General features: G+C 41.9%; 2 protein-coding genes across 7 annotated transcripts in view; one reads left to right on the top strand and one right to left on the bottom strand.

Annotated features, from left to right (window-relative positions):
- Positions 1 to 264: 264 nt before the first annotated feature.
- Positions 265 to 25,305, bottom strand: RAB22A (RAB22A, member RAS oncogene family). Its single transcript, XM_005305821.5, has 7 exons — positions 25,060 to 25,305; positions 22,593 to 22,672; positions 18,252 to 18,333; positions 11,084 to 11,155; positions 10,879 to 10,985; positions 3,043 to 3,152; positions 265 to 1,744 (listed from the first exon to the last, which is right to left on the bottom strand). The coding sequence occupies exons 1-7, from the start codon at positions 25,093 to 25,095 to the stop codon at positions 1,647 to 1,649; spliced, it is 585 nt and encodes a 194-aa protein (XP_005305878.1). The 5' UTR covers positions 25,096 to 25,305; the 3' UTR covers positions 265 to 1,646.
- The window catches only part of LOC101945969 (serine/threonine-protein phosphatase 4 regulatory subunit 1-like), a 46,381-nt gene continuing 46,093 nt past the window's right edge, over positions 25,302 to 25,589 (top strand). For 2 of the 6 annotated variants that reach the window (XM_042858383.2, XM_005305822.4), the window contains exon 1: positions 25,425 to 25,536. In XM_042858383.2, the coding sequence (XP_042714317.2) occupies positions 25,530 to 25,536 (7 nt within the window). In that variant the 5' untranslated portion in view covers positions 25,425 to 25,529. Of the gene's footprint in view, positions 25,537 to 25,589 lie in introns of all 6 variants that reach the window. The other 4 variants (XM_065566060.1, XM_065566062.1, XM_005305827.4 and 1 more) reach the window with 3 other exon arrangements.

The raw sequence follows: 25,589 nt of genomic DNA, 5'->3' as shown, positions 1-25,589 counted from the left end.
GATTCTGAATATGATTTAATCTGAAATATAAGCTGTTTCATTTCCTACTTATTCTTTGAAATTTCCTTCAGCTAAAATACTTAAGATTGTAGAATGCCAAATTACAAATCAGGAACAAATATCACAGACATGGCTTTAACTTCAATATCAAAACTTAAACTCAAATATTGAAAATACTTTATTAGGCTCTTTCTTTAAAAATAAGAAGTTCTCCACTAGCTCTGGAGGAAACTAAAAATAAATAATGAAAATAGCGTAATAGGATACGGTCAATTTATAGTTTAATATAAAATGTAAGAAAAACAATACAACATAAGCTAAAAGCTGATTTGCTTAAAAAAAATGCCAAGTAATTAAAAAGTTATTTGATCTAGACCCAGGAACCAAGAGGTAACGATCTACGCTACCATACGTGACTTGGATTTGGTTTCCTGTTTGTGTTTTTGTGCCTCAGCCAGCAAGGATTGGGTGCACTGCAGAGGTGATCTGCTCAATGGACAAGCCACATGCTTCACCAACAGCGACATCTACCAAACATTTCAAGCAGAAATGCAGATGTGATAGGAGGGGAGCATCAGCCAACCTTCTTCTGGAAGAGGTCACTGATTGCAATGTAAGACCTCACAAGCAGGGACAGAATTGTTGGAGATCCCCAGAGATTCTATCAATGGGTGAGGAATGGAAAGACTGAAGAAAGCTGATTTCTCAACTGCTTTTACATAATTTATAATACTTTAGGCATTGGTCTCATAAATATAGTACAAACACTTTACACATGCAAAGCAATAAAGAGCTTTCCCTCAAAATATTAAAGTCTTACTAGAACTATTGACGGCACCTGTTGTCAGTCAGTCATGCTCAAGTTTAAATTTAGAAAGAGTTTTAGCTAGGTTCTCTTCGACCACCATCTTTAATAGTAAAAATGCTTACTAAAAACAAATAGGTGCTTATAAATGTATCAGTTTGCCTTTAAATGATTAAGCCAGCATGAAAAGGTAAGATTGTCTATGGTTTAAAATTCATTGCTTGTTTGTTCATAATACCTTTAAATAAAAAGTGCAAGTGGGATCTGGGGACTGGCTGGGCTGATTTGCTCATTTTTATCAGTAACTTATTTTGTAGCCATCTACAACCAATTGCCTCACTGTACTTTGGATTAGCTACAATTATATTTAAAATAATGCTCATTATAACAATTGAAAGGGTAGCAGAATAGCCTTAAAATTAAAGTCACTATTTCAACAGGGCTGTTTCTTCCCCCTTCCTCATCCCTCTGGATCACAAAAGTGCTCATTTCCCTTTTACAAAAAACATTACATATAATGTTGATTACAAAACTATTAAACATTTCAGTCCTACCATCCATATGTCAACATTCCTTTCACGCAAGGCCAAAGAACTGATGATGGATTCCCTTTGAATACAAGAGACACTATATATGTTGTAAGTAAACAGGCTGACATTATCATGACTGCAGTCTCTTCTGTGAGCATACAGATGTCAGATGAGCTGGTCCATTTTTGTGGGACCTTGAAGTATGAACATCAGGCAGATAAGTTCTAAGACCAATAATATATACCCAACATAAACTATTAGCTTCCAAGACCACCTACTTTCAAAACAAGTCTGATTTTCTAAAGTATCAGTCAACAACAGCTGCGTTTTGTCACTGAAGGCTGTCTTCTAAGTTTGAAGCCCTTACCGCTAGATGGGGGGTTGGTGTCAGTTGATGGAATTCTACGACCTATAAAGAGAGGGGAAAAAAAAAAAAAAAAAGGTTTTAGCAAGAGTTACATTAATTATTGAAACTACTTTTACAGAGCATCTGATATTTGCAAAAAGCGTTTAATCCAATGGATTGGACTTTGGAGGGAGCCCCTTGTAAGGGCAGGTTCCCTTCTTTCCTGAATAGCTATGGGGCTTTTACGACTCCTCATGCCTGCTCTGGTCCCTTTTCTCTGTGTAAAAGTGCCAGAGTAGTGCATCAGATCTCACCCTACATCCCTAAGCTTAATGCTTAAACATGATCTGGTTTGGCATTTTTCAAGCATCAACATTTATTCAAAATCAACTAAATGCATAAGAAAAATAGCTTCCTGATTTCCTTAAATAGTTATAAAAGAATCGAAGTTGTAGTTAAAGTCAGTAGTAAACAAAATATTTAATTACTTCCATGAGTCTTTAAATTTGTTTTAGTTTAAAGTAAAAAACATTAAATAGCTTCACAATCATTTGACAACTCTGATGTGTTTATGCAAGGATTGCCTCTAATTTTATATTGTTTACTTGACTCAAAAGACAAAAGCTGAGAGATATTTGCACATAAGTGTCCAGTATTTATTATAGCCATCTGAATTACAACTCAAATCCTCACTATAAGAGTGCAGTACTGCACTGTACTCCCTTGTGGGTACAGTTTGCATTTCTTCCATGTAAAAGTCAATTTGGAATAATGTAGAAAAAAATTATTTGTGGTCTAATTGAGGGACAGGGTTATCAAATTTCCTAAAGGGAATCCTCACAAAAATGCTTTGTTTTAAATCACATTTAGTAACTGTTGTGTGATAATTACAAAATTACTCTCCCCATTAGCCAATGATGCTTTGGATAATACATTCCCCTAATCAAATCTAAACACAGTACTCTGATTGGAAATACTATTTCCCCTTCTGTATTTGTGAAGGTTTTGGTATCCCTCATGCATTTCTTTCCCTCACCCTTCAGTGACCTTGAACTACTAATTGAAACATTCACCAACCGATAGGGTAAGAGGACACTGACTTTTATGACAGTGACCTGCTTGCTATTTATCCAGTGATATGGATCATCATAGTAGGTTTAGAATCTCTAGGCAGAAGCTTTTAGAGGTCATAAGAAGACCAGAAAACAGCAGATCATCTTGCAGTCTTGTATCCCTACCAGTGGTGACAAATATGAACCCAATGTACTCTCAGCAAACTAGAGCTACAAACTAATGCAGTAGTCAAGTTTCTGCTTAGGCTTCCTTCAGAGAAAAAAAGTGTTAACTAAAGAAGTACTTACTAATTTCTATAAAGAGTTCATTTATGTTAATTGCATTTTTAGCACTGGTCTCTACAAATATGGCATGGATGGAATCTGCATAGTCTTTAGCGTCTTTTTCCATGACTTCTCTAAAAAAGAAAAGAAAACATTGTGAACAAAGCAGAAACATTAATTATCCCAATTTTAGAAAAATTGGCTCGCTACTTAACAGTAATTTCAAAAAGTGATTTAGTGTCAACTGTTTGGCATCCCATTCCTCATGGAGAGTTCAATTTCTATCCTCAGCTCTTCTTTTATGTAACCCCAAGAACTGGACATAGTGTGGCCTGAACAACAGTATTTGGACAGCACCATCATATAAATTCAACAGCCACCTACCATTTTCCTCTCTGGAAAATATGGATGTGATTTCTTAAGAGTGCCAGAATGCAGCTCTGAAGTCAGCCGAGGGGGAAGGGAGGGCTTTATTCACATAAAAACAGCTCAAATTATCGGAAAAAAACATGTTATTTCTAATATCCATCTCATTCAGTAGGAATCCAGACTTTGTTTACAAACCCTAATATTCTGCATCACAGCAATGTTCTGTACAAGCAGAGTTTAAAACGTTCAGATTGTACAGACAAAAGAGACAGGAAATGAAAAGGTTCCCACAGGCATCTGAGCCATACTACATGGCACACCCTATATATTTTATGGTAGATATTTAACACTAATGTCAAGCTTCACATTTATTGTAAATGTGAGTAGAAAATACATACAAATTAATTTTGCTTTGAGGGGTCAAGAAACTAAAGTTAACTAGGAAAAAACGGTACTTACCTTTTCGTAACTGTTGTTCTTCGAGATGTGTTGCTCATGTCCATTCCATTCTAAGTGTGTCGTGTCCACATATGCGGTCGTCAGAGATTTTTGCCTTAGCGGTATCCGTAGGGTCGGCAGTGGTGCCCCCTTAAGTGCCACGCTCACGGGTCAGTATATCAGGTGCCGCCGGCCCTACGTCCTCTCGGTTCCTTCGGATGGAGCGACCACTAGTTCCTAGTCCCGGGCAGCTGTGTGGCTACCAGATGAATGGCATGCTGCACACAAAAGTCCCAAAGGTGGATAGCTTCTTGGGAAAGGGTCAACAACCTGGATCTGCCCTGCCTGTTGATGTAATACATCGCGGCAGTATTGTTAGTGAGGACCTGCACCACCTTGCCCCTCAGGTGGGGTAAGAAAGCCTGGCAGGCCAAGCAAGCCGCTTTGAGCTCCCTGACATTGATATGGAGGGCCAGATCGTCTCGCAGCCGGCAGCCTTGCGTGCTGAGCTTGCCCAGGTGAGCTCCCCAGTCCAGGTCCGAAGCATCAGAGATCAGGGTCAGCAACAGGGCTGGGACTGCAATGGGAACTCCCTGCAACACCGACCCGGGGTTCATCCACCAATCCAGGGACGATAGGATGTGATCTGGCACCCTGACTATTCGGTCTAGGTTGTGCCTGTTGGGAATGTAAACTAATGCCAGCCATACTTGCAGAGACCAGAGATGGAGCTGGGCATGACTGACCACGTATGTACAGGCAGCATGTGGCTCAACAACCACAGGCAGGTGTGAGCCATGGTGAACGGGCTGTTCTTCACATAGGAGATCAGGTCTGGCATGGCCTGAAAACACGACTCCGGAAGGAAGGCTCTGGCTCGCGTGGAGTCGAGCACCACCACAATTAACTCTATTCATTGGACTGGCCTTAAGGTGGATTTTTTCTTGTTTACCAATAGGCCCAGGTTGTGGCAGGTGGAACGCACTAGATAGAGGTTTCTCTGTACTTGTTCCCGAGACCTGCCCTTGATGAGCCAATCGTCGAGATACGGGAAGATCTGGACCCCTCAATGTCTCAGGTAAATGGCTACTGGTGGCATACATTTTGTGAAGACCCTTGGGGCCAGAGGCCAAAGGGGAGCGCCGTGAATTGGAAATGGCATCCGCCCACAATGAAATGGAGGAAATGTCTGACCTTCGCTTATTTCCATATTCCTCCTTCAAGTCAAGGGTGGCGTACCAGTCTCCCGGATCCAGGGAGGGGATGATGGAGGCCACGGAGACCATGCGAAACTTCAACTTCTTGAGAAACTTGTTGAAGCGTCACAGGTCCAGAATGGTCTGAGGCCCCCTTTTGCTTTCGGGATTAGGAAATAATGGGAGTAGAACCCCTTTCCTGTCATGTCCCAAGGGACCTCCTGCACTGCCCCTAGGCACAGGAGGTTCTTGACCTCTTGAATGAGGAGTTGCTCATGAGAAGGGTCTGTGAAGAGGAAGAGGAAAAAGGGTGGGAGAATGGGAGGGAGGGGTGGCCGAAAACTGCAGGGTGTAGCCTTGTGACACTCTGTCCAGCACCCAGCAGCCCGAGATGACCCACACCCAGGCAGAGCGGTAGGAACGAAGACAGTCAAGGAAAGAACAGGGTGGATCCTGGGAGTTGACTGGCGGGGGAAGGAGGGGCAGGGGAGTATAGCTGAGAGGGGAAGCCGCTCTCGAGCGCACCCTCAAAATAGTGCTTCTGGCCCCCAGGCTGGGCTGCTCAGGTGAGTGGGAGGAGGAAGGGTGGCGACGGTTGTAACTTATGTCCCTATCCCTTCCCCTTGCAGGCCCCGACAACGCTGCCAAGGCCTTGGCGGCAAGGGCAGCCAGAACTGTTCCTGGGAAGACTAGGGCTTATGCATGCCCAGCGAGTGAAGGGTGGCCCGAGTGTCTTAATCCATGCAGCCTCGCATCCATCTGCTCTGAAAAAAGACCGTTCCCATTGAATGGGAGGTCCTGGATCGAGGTCTGCATCTCTTGGGAGAGGCCGGTGGTCTGAAGCCACAAGCTGCACCCCATAACCACTGCCGAAGCAGCCACCTAGCTGCCAAGTCAGCCATGTCCTACGCCTTTTGGAGGGAGCACTTAGCCGCCATGGCGCCCTCCTCCTCCCAGCACCGAATTCTTGGGCTAAACCCTGCAGGAGGTACTCCTTGAACTTATGGAGGGAGTCCCATAAGTTAAAATTGTATCTGCCTAGGAGGGCCTGATGTTTTGCCACCTGGAATTGCAGGCTGGCAGTTGAATAAATTTCCCTCCCAAACAAGTCCAGTCTTTTGTCTTCTGTGTTTTTGAGAGTTGAGCTGGTGAGCCCCTGCTTGTCTTTTTCATTGGCTGCAGAGACAACTAGTGAGCCCGGGGGAGGGTGGGTATAAAGATATTTAAATCCTTTGGCTGGGACAAAGTACTTCTTTTTGGCCCTTCTGCAGGTGGGAGGGATAGATGATGGTATTTGCCAGAGGGCCTTGGGAATTTTGAGGACTGCTAGTGCGACACGGGTAGAGGCCAAGAGGACGTCGAACAAGGTGTCTGCCTGCTCGGCCATCTCCTCCACCTCTAGGCCCAAGTTCTCGGCCACCCGTCAAAGCAGGGCCTGGTGTTCTTTAAAATCATCTGGTGGGCTGGCCCTTGAGGGTTCCGCAACCGCCTCGTCCAGGAATGAAGACGATGACTGTACCACCAGGGGAGGCCCGGGGGCATCATCTTCTGTGGGGGAGGGAGGTTTAGGGGTGGGTGCAGTCTCCTCTGCTTCGACCTCCTAGCGTGCCTCATGCACCCAGCCCAGTGCCATTGGTGCTGCTAACTGATGCTCTGAGGTGGTGGCAGATGAGTGGTGCAAAGGGGGTATTGCCATGACCAGCACTCCCCATGTGCTCCAATAAGGCCACTGTACTGGCCACTGGCCATGCTGCCAAGACGGTGCCATTGAGGTCAACATGGCCCCAGGTGCCCTATTGCGCAGGTGGAGTCTGGGTGAGGGGCTGAACTGCCCTTCCATGCTGGAGGAATTCAGCCGCCTGAGTCTGCCTGCTGACAGTCGCTGACTGGTGTCCAGAATAAGAGGATCGGTGCCAGTATCGATTGGCCCAGTACTGGTGGGACTGGAGATGCGACAGGGAGTGCTCCCACGGGGCAGGAGAGCAAAATCTGTGCCAAGATGACGACTGATGGGAGGGCCAACAGTGCTGGTAGTACGGAGACCGTTGCCTCCCTTTAGGCAATCTGTGGTGAGACGGCGGGGACCACGATCGCGGTGCTGGTGACCAAGAGCGAGCCCCAGAGGATCTGAGATGCAACTTCACCAATCTCCAGAGGTGGAGACGCTGGCTTGTCTCGGGGGGGGGGTATCAGTGGCATTCTACTGCCCCCTGAACGTTCTTAGTGGCTGGCTTGCCCTCATGGGGAGCCTTTCCCATTTCCTGTGGCACGTGCTGTGTCGGTGGCGTGGGTGGAGGCCTCTGTTCTCTCAGCGCTGGGGGAGCTTGGGAAGGCATCGGTGCAGTCAGGGGTTTGGGTCCCATACCACTCCCAGGAGTTGGTGGTGGACCTTTTAACGGGCTAAGAGCCCCAACCTGGGAGGCATGTATACATGGCTCTGGAGTGGCCAGGCGGCCCGAATTGGGTCTCTTGCCTGATGACTCTTGCTTGGTGCCAGGGAGCCGTACTTCCTTGCTTTCTTTTTGGGCACCGACAACGGGGAGCAGTGCCGGGCGGAGCCGGGTGCTGGGGGTGCACTGAGGCCAAGGTACTTGGTGAGTCTTGGCGGGACGGCTCGGAAGCCAGACAAAAGGCAGACTCCATGATGAGAGCTCGCAAACAAATATCCTGCTCCAAGTCCTGGGCCGAAAGTTTTTACAAATACGGCACGTGTGATTCCGCCAAGCACTTGAGGCAGCTGCTATGGGGGTCACTTACAGGCATAGGCCTGTTACAGTCCATGCAGGGCTTAAACCCAGGAGACCGGGGCATGATCGCCTGGGGCAAAGTCCCCGCTGGGACTATAATTTTAACTATTAACTACACTTAACTACTTAACGCTAACTACCATAAACAAACTATTTACAAGGTCCTAAGGCTTAAAGTCAGTAGAGACGAAACCGCTAGCCCTTGCTATGCAAGAAAGGCGCTCCGACTAACCACCCTGGGCGGTAAGAAGGAACTGAGAAGGTGTAGGGCTGGCGGTGACTGATATACTGACGCATGAGTGCAGTACTCGAGGGGACGCCACTGCCGACCCTACGGATACCGCTAAGGCAAAAGTCTCTGATGGCCGCGCATGTACACCTAGAATGGAATCGACATGAGCAAGCACTCAAAGAAGAACTATTGATGCCACATTACTGTATTATTTTTGCATTCAGTTGTCTTTATATTCAGTGTGCATGCTGTCTTGCCTAGTCAGGCTCTAGTCAGCAGTTGTTAATATGCATTGAGAAGTGCACATTTCAGGGAAACATGCATGCTCTCAACCTCCTGAAAGCAATGCAAACTCTCAGACTCAGTGAAACAGTCAATTGTCAATACCCAGTACAATTTTCAAACACATCAAAACACCTTATTGATTTCTAACAATTTTTTTCTCCAAAACTGGTCAAGGACATGTTTCTCACAAAGGACTCTACGTTTCAAGTTTCATATTCAACGGTTTCCAAGTTGTCTGTGTTTTATAAAATACAGTGCACTATAGTCACGCTCCTGCCCCAGCAAAACACACCCACCCAGCCACCCAACAAAAAAACAACACTACCCGAGGCTTTAAGAGAATACTTCCCCTTAGGGCAGAATTTCAGCCAAGAATGGAATTAAAACAAGTGCAAATATAATGGAAATTGTTCTGCAACTTTAGTTACAGTGTGACTGGCAGTAAGTGCTAAAATGCCTTAAGTCACAATGCTATTTCACATTACTCCTGGGGGAATTCTGTCCTACTGCATGCGTGCATAATTAATGAGCCGTGCATATTTTAATTTTTTTGTGCAGAAAAAAAGCTTCTGCTGAAATGTTGCTGCAGTTCCACCTTTTGCCCACCAGAGGGTGCTATGGTGCAGAAACAGCAGAAGCTCCCAGCCAGCTAGCAAAGAGAAAGAACCTGCCTTCTTCGCAGTACCTGCCAGGCCAGGCCAGTGCTATGGGGAGTCAGACAGTGTGGGGTGCTGGCCAGGGGTGTGTGGGGAGGGAAGGGATTAGACAGGGGCTCATAAGGGTTAGTGGGGGAGGACAGACTGGGGCAGGGGCTGAATGGAAGTGGAGGCACAGGGCCACAGGGGGGAGAGAGGTGCAGGGCCACATTGTGATTGGGGAGGGGAGCAGAGCTACACAGGGACAGGAGAGTGGCTGGGTGGGGGGGGGGGCAGAGTCACATGGAGACAGGAGGAGGGGTGCAGGGCCACATGGGGGTGCAGGGATACATGGGGACAGGGATAGATGTGCCTGACTGAATGGGAGAGGCTAGGGGTCAGCCAATGTTTGCATGGGGGAAGCTCCCTAACAATCCCGCTCTGCCCCCCCAAAAATACCCGTTCCATACTTTTCCCACCCATAACCAACAATCCTCCAAGTTCACACCCAGGCTCCTTCACAGCAATTTACTTCCCTCTCCCTGAGCTCTTCCATTACCCCGACTCTCACAAGCCTCTGCACTGCTTCTGAGGGGTGCAATACCGTTCTGTATTGTAGTTTAAATGAATTATTACTCAGAGCTCTGTATTAAGATGCCTAGTAAGGAATCTATATGTCAAAAACATTTCTTGAATTTTTGTTGTTGTCTGTATTGTTATAGACATACTTGCTGACAGGTATTCTGAAATAAATGACCAAAAATAATTGAAACTGGTATGATTATATTGTGTTATTTTGACAAATAAAATATGCAGAATTTTAAAACAGTGTGTGCAGAATTTCTATTTATTGGTGCAGAATTCCCCCAGGAGTATCACATGTAGGTTTAAATAGTTTCTATCTTAAAATTATAATTCTAGTCAATAAAATTGAAATTTCTAGAGTAGCATGTACACTGCATATGGCAGCAAAGTCCTAAGTCAGACTGCCAAAAGTCATACAAAACCATCAGCATTTTAAGTATTATACTGATTAAAGTTCAGGAACCCTGTCATTAGTTTCAATGGGGAATAGCGTGTGCACAACTTATGGTGTTATCAGGCCCCAAACCATCAGGAGGGACAGAACTAGGTTTGGCTTCACCAACACCAAGGACCACTACGAAGCATGCAGTATTTGACTTACAAATATTTAGCTTTTAGTCATTTACTTCATATCAATTCATTCTTGGAGAATATAAACAATGTTTCTTAAAGATTTATATTGGTGTTTGTTAGGTAACTGAAATGTTAGTATTTTTTAAAATACCAGTGACTGAATTTTGCAGTCCTATCCCCCTTGGGATCAATGTCAACAAACTTTGCAATGGCTCTTTAAAAACCATATCTGCCTGTTTTAGCTGAGATGCCAGCTGTGGCAGTAAAATATAAACAAAGGAGAAGCGTGTGAGCAGGTGCCTTTCCCAACCTGCTCTGAAAAGAGTCCACACACTATGTAGAATCCAAACTCATTCATTTAGGGGCTTGGCTTCATTAACCAGACATCAGTAATAAAGAAGTTGAGTTCAAACCTTTTCCAAGACTTGGCCGCCTCTAGAATTCCTTCCTCAGGACTTCAGCCCATGTTCTAGATCCACTTTCCCCAAAGCAGTTCCCACCCTCTTTTATATTGGTTGGGGTAACAAGGTACCTGAATCAGCAAGTCAGCAAAAACCCACTTAAACTTTCCCAGAAGGATCAACATTTGCCAATAAGTGTTGCAGACATCGCAAGCCTTTCTAAATAAGCCTTTCTAAAATGGGCATGACATCTTGTACTAGTTTTTAAAAAAAGACTTGCATTTTTTAATTACTATACATCTTTCATGGCTTGGTAAATCCCTTAATCTTCCTAACAAATATTTAGTACCATCACCTTGTATCTGAACTTATACCTGCACTGAACTGACATCAATTTACCTTACATCATTAAGGTCACACTTATTTCCCGCAATAGCTACAACAATGTTTGGAGGTCCATGTTGTCGAAGTTCTTTCACCCAGTTCTTTAATGTTGAGAAGGTTTCCTGGTATGGAGAAGGGAGACAGAATTAAGGTTCAGAACTGGCCAAATAAAACATACATGAGTGTTTGTAGAACTATATTGCAAACCATCTCCTCTTACCTCTTTTGTGATGTCATAAACTATAATAGCTGCTGCTGAGCCTCGGTAGTACATTGGTGCTAAAGCACGGAACTGTAGGGAGAAACATCATATAGAATGGATTTAATGCTGTGCCAAAGATCACGTGGCTCATTGACCAGTTAATCCAATTTTCACTGCTCTAGTATAGGAAAAGAGTTTAGGTTAGTGGAAAATGTATCCTTAAATTTACAAAGAGACTGCCAGTAGGATATAAAAGCTTCACATGAAGCAATCTTAGCCGAAGGCTAGCCAGTGAACATTTTTGGGTGCTAGTAGTGCAAGATTACTATAATACAATGGACTATAATAAAGCCATATGATGACAAACAAAACTTGAGTTTATCCAGATTAAAGCTACTAAAGAAGTGGTTTAACTCCCAAAAGAAGACAGAGTAGAACTATAATTTAAACTTGTAAACCACTCTGTTCCTCCAAGACCACTCAGTGTTAAAGAACTCAGTTTTCTGGTTACTATTCAGGCAGTCTGTACAAGCTCATTTAGATGTGGAATGATGCTCCAAGGGGAAAAGTTTCTGTTCCAAGCCTCAGCTTCAGGGATAGCAGGAATCTAGTACTAGTAAGAAGAGGGCTGCTTCTATTGAAGGTAGAGTATACTGCTGAATCTTCTAGCAATGACTAATCTTTTGTGATAGAGAGGATTAAAAGAAAGGATATAAGGGACAGGAGCAATACAGAATGTCAAAGGCATGAAGCAAAATTCTTGGACTTCATGTTATCTCAGTCTCTAGTTCATAGTCCTCAGAAGAGGCAGGTTGCAAAGGCCAAATTATAGAAGGAAGCCCGATAGTAGTTATGTGAGGTAGGGGATGGGCTACCCTCATTAAAAAAAGATCTGTAGCTATACAGATATAGACAATACACACAGGATATATGCCTACTTTTGAACACTGAGGGAGAGGAAGGGTGGGGTGAATTGAATACATTTCTTCCTTTTTGAGATACTCATGTCCACAGAAGGAAAAATAAAAAGAACCAGTGTACATTATTACCAATCCAAAAACATCCTGAGAATGGCTTAAAAGTGAGATTAAAAAAAACCCAAAAAACAACGTTGTGTTCTTTTTATTTACCGTCTGGTATTTAGGATTAATGTTTTCAAGCTTTTCCCCTTGAACCAAAAGAGTTGGGGGGAGGGAGGGGAAATTAAGAAAAAATAAAAGCTGAGAGAGTCTCACAATCACCTGACCCCTGAAGCAAAGGATTTAGGAAACACGCCAAATATCATAAGACTTACAGGAAATCTCAGGACTTGGCAACAGTGACAATTGCTACAAATCTGAATGAGCCTGCAGTACGTAGATCAGGCCACTATCCTTGCATGAATGCTACTTGCTTTTTGACTCCATAAGAAACTGCAATGGTTTAACATATGCTTGGCACTATAAAATAACTACTGTTTTAGATGCAGTGTTCAGAAATTCTGCTAAGGTAAGAAAACAAACAACTCATCTAGCACTCTGAAGTGTCAGTGGAAGAACAGAATAATTAACTGACAGATGCAGTGTTTTGATGTATGGCTTTATATACACTATTTACTACTCAATAAGAAATCTATAGATATAAAAATCATGAAGACAATGTAGCTTTTCACAAAGCCTTATTTGGTTATAATAAAATACTAGTTTCCTTTTGGTTAATATAGTTCAGCTGAGAGCAGTTCTATACATCCTAAAAATCTCCTTTGTTATAAAACAAAATTCCTGCCCATTTAGATTTGGCTCACAAAATTCTTCTTTTGAGAATAAGCCTTTACACAAAGTGCACAGAATGAAAATAAATGTTTGAGAGGTGGGAAAGAGGAAATGTGGGATGCACACAACTCATCCAAGAATGGTGTAATATACCCCCTCCCCCCATAAGTACTTAGAATGTAAAGGGAAACATTTTTGATAAACTACTACTCAGACTATTTAACTACCTGGCTTTTTGATGTCTATTTATCTTGGGAAAAATCCAGCTTTCACTTGCTGATCTTGTATTACTAATTTCCTGCCTGCTAACATTTTGATTTCTTGTCTCACCTAGGAATGTCAGCAGTTAAAAAAAAAAAATTTCCCTTTAACAAAACAGATGTTTCCAGAACTACATTTTCTTTCAGCTGTCTGTTCAAAGAGTTCAGCTTTCTTGCACTGCAGCCCAACTCTGATTTGAGCTTTGGCACAGAATTACCAGTGAGAGTCAGTATAACACAAGAATTTGGCAGCATTGATAACAGACAAAATTCAGATAGTGGTTGAAGGCAGTTTCATACTAACTTTAGTCAATGAAAGAGAAATAGTTACTTCTGGCACTTGAGCAGAAGTGCCCCAAATGAAGTGTTAAATTTAAGTGAGATGTAATCCAAAATGAAAGCTTCCATCAGCATGAATACAGGAATGGAAACTATGTCACCAAGAGAAACCGAGTAAATAAATATGGACTGGGGGAGAGGAAATGCCGGCTAGTCAACACCACACTAAATTAACGTTTTCTGCATTTGGGTTCCAAGACATCAGAACTTATTGGAAATACAGTTCTAGAATGAATAACTGAAGTAGAGAGTGGGGTGAAGGAAAGAAAGAAGAAGGAAAAATATCTTGACAGCAACTGGTGTGTTTTCATTTTTAAATACTAGGCCATTATTTGTAACAATGGAAGCAGACACTTGAGATATTTTAGTGCCTTACAATGCCAATTAAGGCATACTTTACAAGTAGTCAGTGATCCTCTAACTTACTGTTTAAATTGGATTAAAAAGTTTGAACTGGCTGTCAATGGAAATACACCCATTCTGAATGAAACTGCTTTACAACAGAGATATGTTCGTTGCAGACAATCTGCATTTCTAAAGTCCTTGATTTTTATCCCTCCTTGTCAAATACAACAATTCAGGGACAAAGGAGAGGGAGATCTGTGGGAAATAAATTTAAATCAGGTGAAATATTGTGTTCTAGCTTAAAAATTAAGCTGTTGTTAATCAAGGTGTTTATGACAAGGAGTTGTGCAACCTGCTGAAAAAGAACTGCTCACTGATAAACCTTGGAAGTGCATTGTTAAAATACAGCAAATGATAAAACTAAAATATGGGGAACAGCAGATGATACTGGTTGGGAACTCAATGGTTCACATGGACCACTGCATCTATGTTTTAACACTGTGTTCAAATCCTGATGGCTGAAGTCATAAGTGGTTTGATGGCAGTTCTTGGTAAACCTGAGAAAGCCAATAATTTATCCTAACTACAACAGTCACTACACACTTTGCAATTTCTGCTGAAGGCGGCCCAGGAACAGAAAACTGTCATGGAAGTTTCAGGGCAGGAGATTCACTGATAGAACTGACTAGCAGCTTTGATCAGTCCTTTCTGTAGTTGGTCCATCCCTAGCCAATGTTCTTAACCCTTCATTTTAAAGCACACCAAGTTCCTTGGCTGTACAAAGATTCTGCAGTAAGATTTTCTCCACGCTAATTTTTTGACAGTTCATAGCCAGCTGTGTTAAAGTGAATGCAAATTAGATCTTATCTGGCAGCCGTACAAACATTATTATAAAGGGGAAAAATACAAAAATAAAACAAACAGTACCAGTATTGGAAAACAAAACAGAAAAAAAAAATATGTTGCAACTATGCTTGTGTATGAATAAATCCTGGTTCTGTGATGCATTACATTATCACTATCTCTTTAATCCTTACAAGACTAAGTCTTTTGAGCCTGTAAGCATTGTCCAAATTAAGTACAGGTAGTATGTATATGTAAGGAGAAGATGCACCAGTGATTAACAGTGTAGTTTATCATCATCAGAGTGGTATTAGAATCACTGAAAACTTGATATAAAATCCAATACCACATTCAGTACTTGATATAAAGTCAAGTGTTGGATTAAAGAGCCCTACAAGTCACAAAGTTATGATAAGGGAGTTTACCATGGTTTCTAGTGGCTACCCAATTTGATTGATGGGCAAGTGGAAAAAACCAAGAGCCCTGAGCTTTGTCAGTTTTTCTTTCCTGGGCCAACAGAGTTTGGGGGCATCACATACGTTCCCTAATGCACAAGAGAGTTTTGCTCTTACACCAGAAGCCGCTACTGATAAATTGGGTTATTAGTAAGTGACCTGTGCTATGACATGGGAGTTTGTATTTTACTGAATTGCTATGAAGCATTAATGCTTTCACATTTAAAACAAAACTTTCAGTTTAAAATATATATAAGAATATAAAAAGACACATTGCCCTGACTGATCACTTGGAAGGGTGGAAGTATTGTTTGTAAAGGAACTCTGCCTAACTCTAACATACTGTCTGTGTGGGGCGGGAGGTGGGGGAAGGGAGAATGAGGCTACATGGATGCAGGTGAACTTGTAGATTCAGCAATAGCTGTCAGGAGCACTCTTTAGTGGAGGTCTGGAGAAGGAACTAAGGTGACATTGGCACCTTCTTATGAAGTGTCAGAATCTTGTTCCTCCATCACTGTAGTCTCAAGATGTATGTTCTCCCTCAAAATAACCCCTCACCCTCAAGGTGTGGAGGGAGAAGTCTACAGAATCGGCAGCTCTGAGTCAGAGGTGGGGGGGAGGACATCTTCATCTCTTCCACTAAGACAAAGTGTTGTAACAACTTGCATGGAAAAAAGAAAAGGGCATCACTCTAGGGATAAGAATAGAAAAGAGGAAACATTCACTTCATACAAGCCGACAGCAAAAATTGTCAGCCATTTACAGATACACCTCTACCCCGATACAACGCTGTCCTCGGGAGCCAAAAAACCGTACCGCGTTATAGGTGAAGCCACGTTATATTGAACTTGCTTTGATCTGCCAGTGTGCGCACACCCCCCCGCCCCCGAGTGCTGTTTTACCGCGTTATATCCGAATTTGTGTTATATCGGGATAGAGGTGTATAGTTCCTCATAGATTGCCCTACTTCGGATTCAACATACTACATTCTCCCATTGCTTTCAAACGTGATTCAAATAAACAGAATGAAACTCTAATACGTAATGGAAATCCTTTGCCAAACAGCTTCAGGCATGTTTATAAAACTTTATACATAATTGCAGCTTTTGTTGTTGCTGCCTGTAGTTCATGAGCAAGGTAATTAGTATGCAGCACAAAGACATTTCCTCCAACTTCCTTTTTAATTTTAGTTTGTGTGCTTGTAAGTCTTGAATAAGTTTGTTGCATCCCCTCAAAGGTGTGTATGTTGCAGAAGCAGCCATCAAGTTCTTCTCCACCTTCTGGAAAGACTGCCAGGTTAAAATTTGTATTTTAAATGAAAAACTTTCTGACATGAGCTTCTAACACAATCAGATTAGAAATGAAAATTAAAAAAAAGTTCATAAGAACGTCCATATTGGGTCATACCAAAAGTCCATCTAGCCCAGTGTCCTGTCTTCCGACAGTGGCCAATGCCAGGTGCCCCAGAGGGAATGAACAGAACAGGTAATCATCAAGTGATCCATTCCCTGTTGCTCATTCCCACCTTCTGGCAAACAGAGGCTAGGGACACCATCCCTGCCCATCTTGGCTAATAGTCATTGATGGACCTATCCTCCATGAATTTATCTAGTTCTTTTTTGACCCTGTTATAGTCTTGGCCTTCACAACATCCTCTGGCAAGGAGTTCCACAGGTTGACTGTTTGTTGTGTGAAGAAATACTTCCCTTTGTTTGTTTTAAACCAGCTTCCTATTAATTTCATTTGGTGGCCCCTAGTTCTTGTGTTAGGAGAAGAAGCAAAACACTTCCTTATTTACTCTCTCCGTGATTTCATAGACCTCTATCATAACCCTCCTTAGTCGTCTCTTTTCCAAGCTGAAAAGTCTCAGTCTTATTAATCTCTCCTCATACGGCAGCCATTCCATACCCCTAATCATTTTTGTTGCCCTTTTCTGAGCCTTTCCCAATATATCTTTTTTGAGATGGGGTGACCACATCTGCACGCAGTATTCAAGATGGATTTAGAAAGAGGCAATATGATATTTTCTGTCTTATCTATCCCTTTCTTAATGCTTCCCAACATTACGTTCGCTTTTTTGACTGCCGCTGCACACTGAGTGGATGTTTTACATACACTATATGTATAATTGGGATTGTGTTTTTCAATGTGCATTACTTTGCTTTTATCAACATTGAATTTCATCTGCTATTTTGTTGCCCAATCACCCAGCTTTGAGAGATCCTTTCGTAGCTCTTCGCAGTCTGCCTGGGACTTAACTATCTTGAGTAGTTTTGTATCATCTGCAAATTTTGCTACCTCACTGTTTACCCCTTTCTCCAGATCATTTATGAATATGTTAAATAGAACTTGGCCCAGTACAGACTCCTGGGTGACACCACTATTTACCTCTCTCCATTCTGAAAACTGACTATTTTATTCCTACCCTTTGTTTCCTATCTTTTAACCAGTTACAATCCTTGAGAGAACCTTCCCGCTTATTCCATATTATTCCACCAATATTATTGTTTCAAATGCAGTGTATAAACACCCAGGCCCCAATCCTGCAGACACGTAAATGTCTCATAATTTTATTCCCATGATTAGTTACAATATTGAAGACAATGGGACTGCTCATATCAGTAAAGCTACACAAGTGCATACATTTGCAGAATCAGTGCCTTAGCTTGTGCAATTGAACTGGGATGATGGGTGTTGCAAAGAAATGTTCAAAGCCAAATAGAAATGCTTCTGTGAAGTAAAACTATTGCCAAAAAACACCACCTTGCAAAGTCTGTTTTTGTGACAGACACTGTCCATTTGGTGAATATAACCGGCTTTTTTCTAATCCCTCTTGACAGTTATAGCTCTCCTCTCATCTATATTCTCCTCAGTTGTACCTTTTCTAATGTGTCAATATCCTTCTCATAATAGTGTTCGAAATTGTGCTTAATATTCCAAATGAAGTCTCAGTAGACCTTTCCATTACTATAAAGATGTTATATAAATAGGGTATCTTTACATTTTCTAATAATTTATTTCCCTAGGGGAGCCAAATAACCAAGGTGAAAGATGAAATAAGTTATCATGGGCTTGTCTCCAGTGTACTTTGAAAGAATCATGCGTGAAAACATACATTAACATGCATAATTTACAGAATTAGATCACACAAAAATCTTTACAAATTAAGGAGGAAAACAACAGCTCTACTTACTCGTTCCTGTCCAGCTGTATCCCAGATTAGGAATTTATGCAACTCATTTTGATACTGCACAGTCTTTGTCATAAAAGATGCTCTGAAAGATTTAGTGTAACATTACCAAAATGCAAATACAAAGAAAAATCTATTTCTAGCAAAACTAGTTCATATCTCCAAATTTTTATATATAAAAAGGTCAATATCTTCAATTAACTTAAATATCATAATTTTTCATAAAATAGGTCTTTTTTTAAAAAGTGAAGTGCTTTTTACTATATATAAATGTCATCATACATAATGTTTGACATTAATTACTGTGCAAAGGACCCAGACAAGGATGCATGCACCAATTAGGTCATCCTAACAGAATACAGTACCAAGGATCAGAGAGGGAATGAGAAGCCTTGTAAATTTGCACTCTCCTTCCTCTTAACTTTTCAGTTGAAGGTGAGGGGATGTAGGTTTTGCACTGCCACAGAGGCAGCTGGGGAATGAGTGGCAGCATTCTTCACACCTCCCCCCCACAAAGGAACACCACAACAAATTCACGAAAATGCACATGAATATTAGAGGAGCTACTGAAAGGATACCACATGGAACCTCTGAACTAGCTCTTTCTGGACTTATGTTGACAGGAAATTTGGCTGCCATCCCCATTCTGGGGAGTCCCACAGAGCAGACACTGAGACCAGATAAGTTAATGCCGACTTCCCACCAAAATTTAATGGGTGTTTGGGAGGTGAGTAAGGCAGTGGAGTGTGCTGCCCCCAAGCCCTCTCCCTATCAGTGTACCCTGAAACCTGCAGATCCCCTCCACTTTCAAAGAAGGGCCATAAAACTTCCTCCTCCCCACAGCTCCCTAAATATATATAAATTTTCTGTGCAGGAAGATGGCAATGATGGGGCTTCAAGATAAGTAAAAGAGATTACCCTTTAAAAAAAAAATGCCACGACCCAATGCCAGGATTCTACAGGTGTCCTACAGGAGTTGGATGGCAACCCCAACACCTACCATGGTTGCTTTATAAGGGAAACAGTTCCCAGCTCTGCTTTAAGTGTTACTTATATCATCCACTCTTGGAAAAGAAACATTACACTGAATTTGGATCTGCAGATAAGTGTACAAGGTGCCGTAACTTTTTATTTTCTGGTGGCATGTGTATTTTGTTCATGGTCTGAGAACTCAAACAGTTTCTTTACATTAGTTTTTGTCTTTCAAAATACTGCATATTTACCAGGTAATTAACATAGGAGCTAGGGCCCCATAAAGATGTCTTGTGGACTTCAATCACACAGCAACTGAAGTTGCCTGCTGAAGTATGCTATGGCCTAAAGGCCTGTGTGAACTTACTAGCTTTAAAAAAAAAAAAAAGTCTGATAAGTGCCAGATAAGGTGTAATTTTTCAAGTTTGAGATGAAAACCAAGGCCCTGATCCTGCAATGAACTCTACACAGGATTCATCACCTGCACAGAGCCCCACCGAAATTAGGAGTCCACCAGCCCAAAGCCTATTACAGAAATGAAGCCCAAGGGTGAAGGTCTTTAGCACAGGATGCAGTATTGGACACTAAAATTCAGTGACACAGGCTTTAGAGTCCTCCTGGGCTCTAAGTATTGTCAGGTCATAGAAGTTATAACTATAAGCCCTTCATAATTTCAGTTACACATTAATAGCAGCTATAGAGTAGATCAACACAGTTCAACAGTCAGGGAGCATATAATAGTTAAGTTTAATGCATTTGTTTTTAAAGGAAAGCAGAAAGCTCTCAAGTTCTCCCTGGAGGTTAAAACCTCCCATCACCTCAGATGATTTAGCTAGCTAGAGTCTAGCACAAAGACTGCAAGATTTTAAGTTTCCTTTAAAAAAGCTGAACAAAAGGTTACAATGACCTTAATACGAGTTAATACCGAAGCACAAGGGTAAGAGAGCCAAACTTTAGTGGATTTAAACAAAACTAATTATGTACTTGAGCAAAGGATAAGGGAAAGTAGCATGTTAAAAGAAAGTGTCTATTGTAGGCATTGTAAGCACTGCCACTTTCTTACATTATAACACTGCTACACAACAAGAATGAGGTAAAGTGTGAAGACCATGAATATGATGTCCATTAACTGATGATTGTTAGTGTGTATTTAAAGTGTGTGGATACACATTTTAATCCATCATTTGAAAAACAGTAATTTATACACTGTAGTTTAATGCACAAAGGGGCCAAATTTAGGTTGCACAGTTAATCTTAATTTTCTATTTCCTAACTTTTAAGTTTTTAAATCTAGGAAATTACACTCAAAAAACAAACTGAAAAACACAAATTCTATCACGTGACATCATACTGACACCCACATGGTTCATTGGCCAGATTGGAACTGTTTGAGCTACTGGACAAACCTCTACCACCTGAGCTAAAAGACTAACTGAAAGCAGTAGTAGATTGTCATACTGTATGTGGACCATAAAGGGGGGGGATGAGAGACACTTCACCCTGGGTTTCACAAATATTTGCGGACAGCAGAGGAAGGGTGAGACTCAGGAATTTGAGATTCCATTACAGGCTTTGGAGGGGAGTGTAGTCTAGCAAGCACAGACTCTTCTCTTCGTTTTGCTGTCATGGGTACAGATACTTCTGCCTGTTTTGCCCAAGTTTGACCCCTTCCATCCCATACGTTCCAACCTGTCTCAGTCCTGTCTCTTTGTCCATGGGCTTTTCCCGCCTGAGCTTGCTGTCCGAGTCTTAACTTCCTCTACTACTCCTAATCTCTCCCCCTCCTCACAGCCAGTACCAGTTCTGTCCCCTTACGCTAACTCTCTCTCCCAAGTCTCCTTGCCCAGGCAGTTCTTATACTCTCCTGGCTCCTTGTCTAATCTGTCTTTTCCTTCTCTCCCACTGGCTACACATCCTAATCCACCCCCACTCCTAATTCTCCCCCGCATCATAGCTCCTTGTCAGATCTACAGCCCCCTTTTCCTTCCCATGATGGATATCTAGTCCCAGTCTCCTTGTCCGGCCAGACTCCGTCTTCCCACTCGCCCCAGTTTCTCATCCAACTAAGTGTCTTTTTTCCCCCACCACCTCCCCCTAGTGCTCCCACTGAACACCTTTAAATATCTCGCCCGTAATGAATATAGCTGCAGATAATGATTCTCAACTTTTTTTCATACCAACACAGCTTTTCCATATCCTCCTTCCCCCACATCTAGCTGGGACTTCCCTGCTCCCACTCCATTTAGTAATATAAAAAGGGCAGAGCGCTCACAACCCCTATGTGAAGAACCTCTGCGGTAGATTAATTAACAGATAAAAACTCGTAGTCCTTACGTTTTATGACAGAAAATGATATAGCTTTTGTTAATAAAAGAACAGGATTTCTAAACTGCATGATTGTATTTAATCCAAATTTGTGTACCATAATTAAAACATAGAAAAGGAAAACTAGATATTTCAAAGGAACGAAGGAAACACTTTTGATCTTTATTAGGAAGTGTTACTGTATTTACCCCATTTTGTTAATTAAGGGAATATGCATTTTATATTAATCTAATTAAAGAAACAGAGCTGGGAAGGAGAAAAAGATGCAGTTGACAAAAATATTTGAACCACCCTAGAAAAATCTATGTACTTTGTTTTTACATTACTGTTTAAAAACTCGAGCAGCCTGATGGTTACTGTACTCAGTTATTTTTGAAGTTCCAGAATGGTGTCTCAACATAAAGTGGACACAGATTTATGTTCTTCTGTTGATGAATGAGAAACAGATATTGATGTTTGCATCAGCAGAAGAACACACTTGTTTGTTCATAATCCAGAAATCCTAACAGGATATTTTAGTTAAGATTATTAATACAAAAACAGGACAAGAATTTAAACCTGCCCATCAGCATAAAAACTGAAACTGCACTTAGCATTTTAGTCTTTAAGGGTATTTAGAAAACTCAGCCATTACAATGACACTGTAAGGCAGTTAACGCGTGGATTTTTAAAACTACCTTATTTCCATGTGCATTAGTTATGACGGGGTATTCAAAATCATGTAGCTGTGTATACAAATGGAAGGTTATGTATGTAACTGGTGATTTGCATGCAGCTTTTACTACATGCAGTTTTGCTGGTCAAGCCACAAAGGACTGGCCTAAGGCTTCACAGCAAGTCAGCGTCAGTGCAAAGACTGAATTCAGGAGTTCCCGACTCCCACTTCAGCATTCAGAGCATGCGTTTTTCTTGCATTGAAATGAAATTTGGATAGATTTAACTTCTGCTACTTCATGCAGAATGTGTTTCATATGGGACTCTTAGGGATTAAATGATATATTCCTCTATCTTATTTACAATTCAAATACATTTTATTTAGTGTCTTACCCTATCGTTGGGTTGATGTTAGGGTCAAAGCTGTCTTCTACAAATCGCCACACAATACTTGATTTGCCTACACCAGTGTCCTGAAAAAGAACATAGCAGTTACACCAGTGAGAATTTAACTATCAAAAACAGTTGGGCACATTTAGACCCCAATCCGCAATAAGCTCCTCATGGAAAGACTGACCTCAGTTCCTATAGAGAGCATCACTGAAGTCAAAGGGGGTCCAGCCAAGTGGAACAACTCTTAGGGTCAGGGTTTTAGTAATCAAAATATTTCAGTGCAGCAAAATTGAAAAACTGAAGGTCCATAAAATAAGGTTTATATTGAAAATAGGAGATAGCTCTGTTAAAGATACATTATTCCAAAACAGATATAAAAGAGATTTGATAACTTTGTATAAGACTTTAACAAAAAGCTATAATGTTCACCTCTTGAAACAGATTATTCGGTATGCTCCCCTCCCATCATGCCTCCCACACCAAAAAGTCTGCATAAGTGCTTGGTTTGAATTAGGGATATTCGTACAGACCGAGAAAGAGCTGCTGCTTTATACCTCAACGGTTAAAGTGTACATCTGAAGCTGAATAAGGTAATTAATACGTACAAGTAGATCAAGGGTGTCACACTATTACAAGCATTACAAAACACATTTCAGCCTGAGTCATTCAGTCCCACCCTATTTAATGAAAGTCCTTAAACATCTTCTGAGACATACCTGAAACTAATCTTTTTTTTAATCTCATGGCCGCATGGAACAAGAGAGGAGGAAGTCTAATTTTAAGGTGACAAACCACGTTCTAAGCCACACCTTAGAAATTTAACACCAGGTTGTCTGTGTGTTTCGAATAGTAACTATGCCAACTCGGGCTTAATAAAAGAAAGAAACAAAAGGCATGCTTCAAGTTGCATCTACTTTCAGAACTAAATTAAGATATCTGATTGCTCACATGCCTTGATTCAGGTTTCAGATGGCAATTTAGTTAACATAGCTGAACCACGTCACAATCTTCAGATGATAGAATCAGATAATCTAGACCTCAAATTTACAGTTTTGAAAAAGATAGTTTACCAAACCTAATATTACGAAATGCATGAATAAAAGAAGCAGCTTGCTTTAATTGAAGCTTGCTTTCTGCAGTGTTTGCAGCCCGGATTTAAAATTTTTATTAAAGCTAATGTTAAAAAATTATATAATACGCAGGTTAAGAAAAGAGCGTCTGTACATCTGGGTATAGAGCTTAGATTATCCACAAATACCAAGTTTATTTTTAAAGTCATAAGATGCTAATTATGCACTATATGTAATATACTACAGCACTAATTTGTACACAATTTAAGTTTGCGCTAATCCTCTGGAGGGTTCTCGCTTCTTTTGGGAGAGGAGAGGGGAATTCAAAAATACTTATCACTTACATATTTTAGTGTTTAGCAAATAACAATGCAAGTCACATAAAGTTACACAGAAGAGAAAGGGAGCTGAAAGTAAATACGTTTCCTGGCTGAGACATTTAGAAGGGAAAATTTTCTTAGTTCCTCTCTTATTTCCCCTTTTCCCACTCCATAAAGATTTCACAGGTAGAGTTTGATGTAAACAAAGGATAACATATTTAGCAAGCAAAATTAGGGAATATATACCAACTTTCCAGGAAAAAGGAACAAGACTATCTAGAACCAGGAAATACATAGTCCAACCTGTCAAATTTCATTTGTTTAGGAGCAGACAGAACCCCCATAAGAGTGACTCCAGGAAAAAAGCTCCAATTGACTTCAGTTGGATTTGGTTTGGAGGACCCTTGACTGGGAACACTAATTTTGGAGCTAAAATTTTTTAAAAACTTCCATCTTTTCAGATGAAGATTTTGCCATATATATATTTCCAAACAAGATTTAAAGTCTCACCTACATTTGTTTTGAAGTCTCCTTCACCCATTATCTAGTGTTTGGAGAGGGCTTTTGAAGCCTGAAAATGACATCAAACTACATAAATACAAGGGCTAAATATTATTCAAATGACCAAAGCCTTGGACCGCATAAGGGGGATGGGAGCAGAGCAGTTTCAACACAGGACCATTTTTTAATAGGGGAGCCTTGAAAATAAAAAAGTGTGTGTTATTTTGTGTCTCAAACACAGACCACAAAAATTCTTCCTCGAGAGAAAGGCTTTACTAGCTGTTGTGGAGCGTCTCAGTGGAGCACACAAACAGATGCTGCAGAAATCAACACGAGCACTGGAAAGAGACCAAAATATCGTCTCACCACAGGAAAAACACCGTCACAAACCACCTTCGCTTTAAAGCAGTTTTAAGGGCTCTCATGATCACACATGGTAGAAATCCCCCCCTTACCTTTCAAATGAATCCCTCTACGAGGGAACCCCCCTCCCCATTCACCAAGACCACCCGGGGGGGCCTATACAACAGACACCCCCTTCCTTATCACCCTAGATACCCCCAGCAGGTCACTTACCCCCAGCAAGCAAACTTTCAGCTCCCTCAGAGCCATGGCCAGGGAGGCTGCTGCCTTAAAGAGAACCAGAGGCGCAGCCCAGCATCACCATCGCCCCCACCCTGAGCACACCCGCTGAGGAGCCCTCCTAGGCACAGGCAGCAGGGTCCCCCTGCTACCTCCCCTCCCGTCACTGCTTACAGGTAACCTCCGCTTCTCAGGCGCCACACACCAGACGCCATCTTGGACAGCCCATACGAGTCACCTGACTACCCCCCCTTCCTTCAGGGGCACACTTTTTTAAAGGCTGTAATTTTCCTGTCTCCTGGGGCTAGCTGGGCACTTGGGGGGCCACCTGACTCCCGGGCAGCATTTGTTTATTAAATCTAGGGAGTGGGGGGAGTGGGGGTTGAGCCGGGGTCAGGCAGCGCAGGCAGCTCCGCCCTCTGCCCTCTCCCCCCCCCATCTCTTTTCCCCATGTCCATTCCAAGATGGCTGGTAAGCAGCTCTCGCTCCTCTCTTCCTGCTCCGTGTGGGGGTGTGCGTGTGTG

Source organism: Chrysemys picta, chromosome 13, assembly GCF_011386835.1.
Source record: "Chrysemys picta bellii isolate R12L10 chromosome 13, ASM1138683v2, whole genome shotgun sequence".
Classification (NCBI taxonomy): Eukaryota; Metazoa; Chordata; order Testudines; family Emydidae; genus Chrysemys; species Chrysemys picta.
Note: the sequence above shows the minus strand (reverse complement) of the source record. Positions and strands in the feature narration are given on the sequence as shown.

Excerpts from the sequence above, each read along its gene's own strand:
- RAB22A (XM_005305821.5), bottom strand. The coding sequence starts at position 25,095 with ATGGCTCTGAGGGAGCTGAAAGTTTGCTTGCTGGGG. Across the intron at positions 22,673-25,059 it reads TGAAAGTTTGCTTGCTGGGG|GACACTGGTGTAGGCAAATC; the intron begins GTAAGTGACCTG and ends GTTCTTTTTCAG. Across the intron at positions 1,745-3,042 it reads TGAACTCTTTATAGAAATTA|GTCGTAGAATTCCATCAACT; the intron begins GTAAGTACTTCT and ends CTCTCTTTATAG.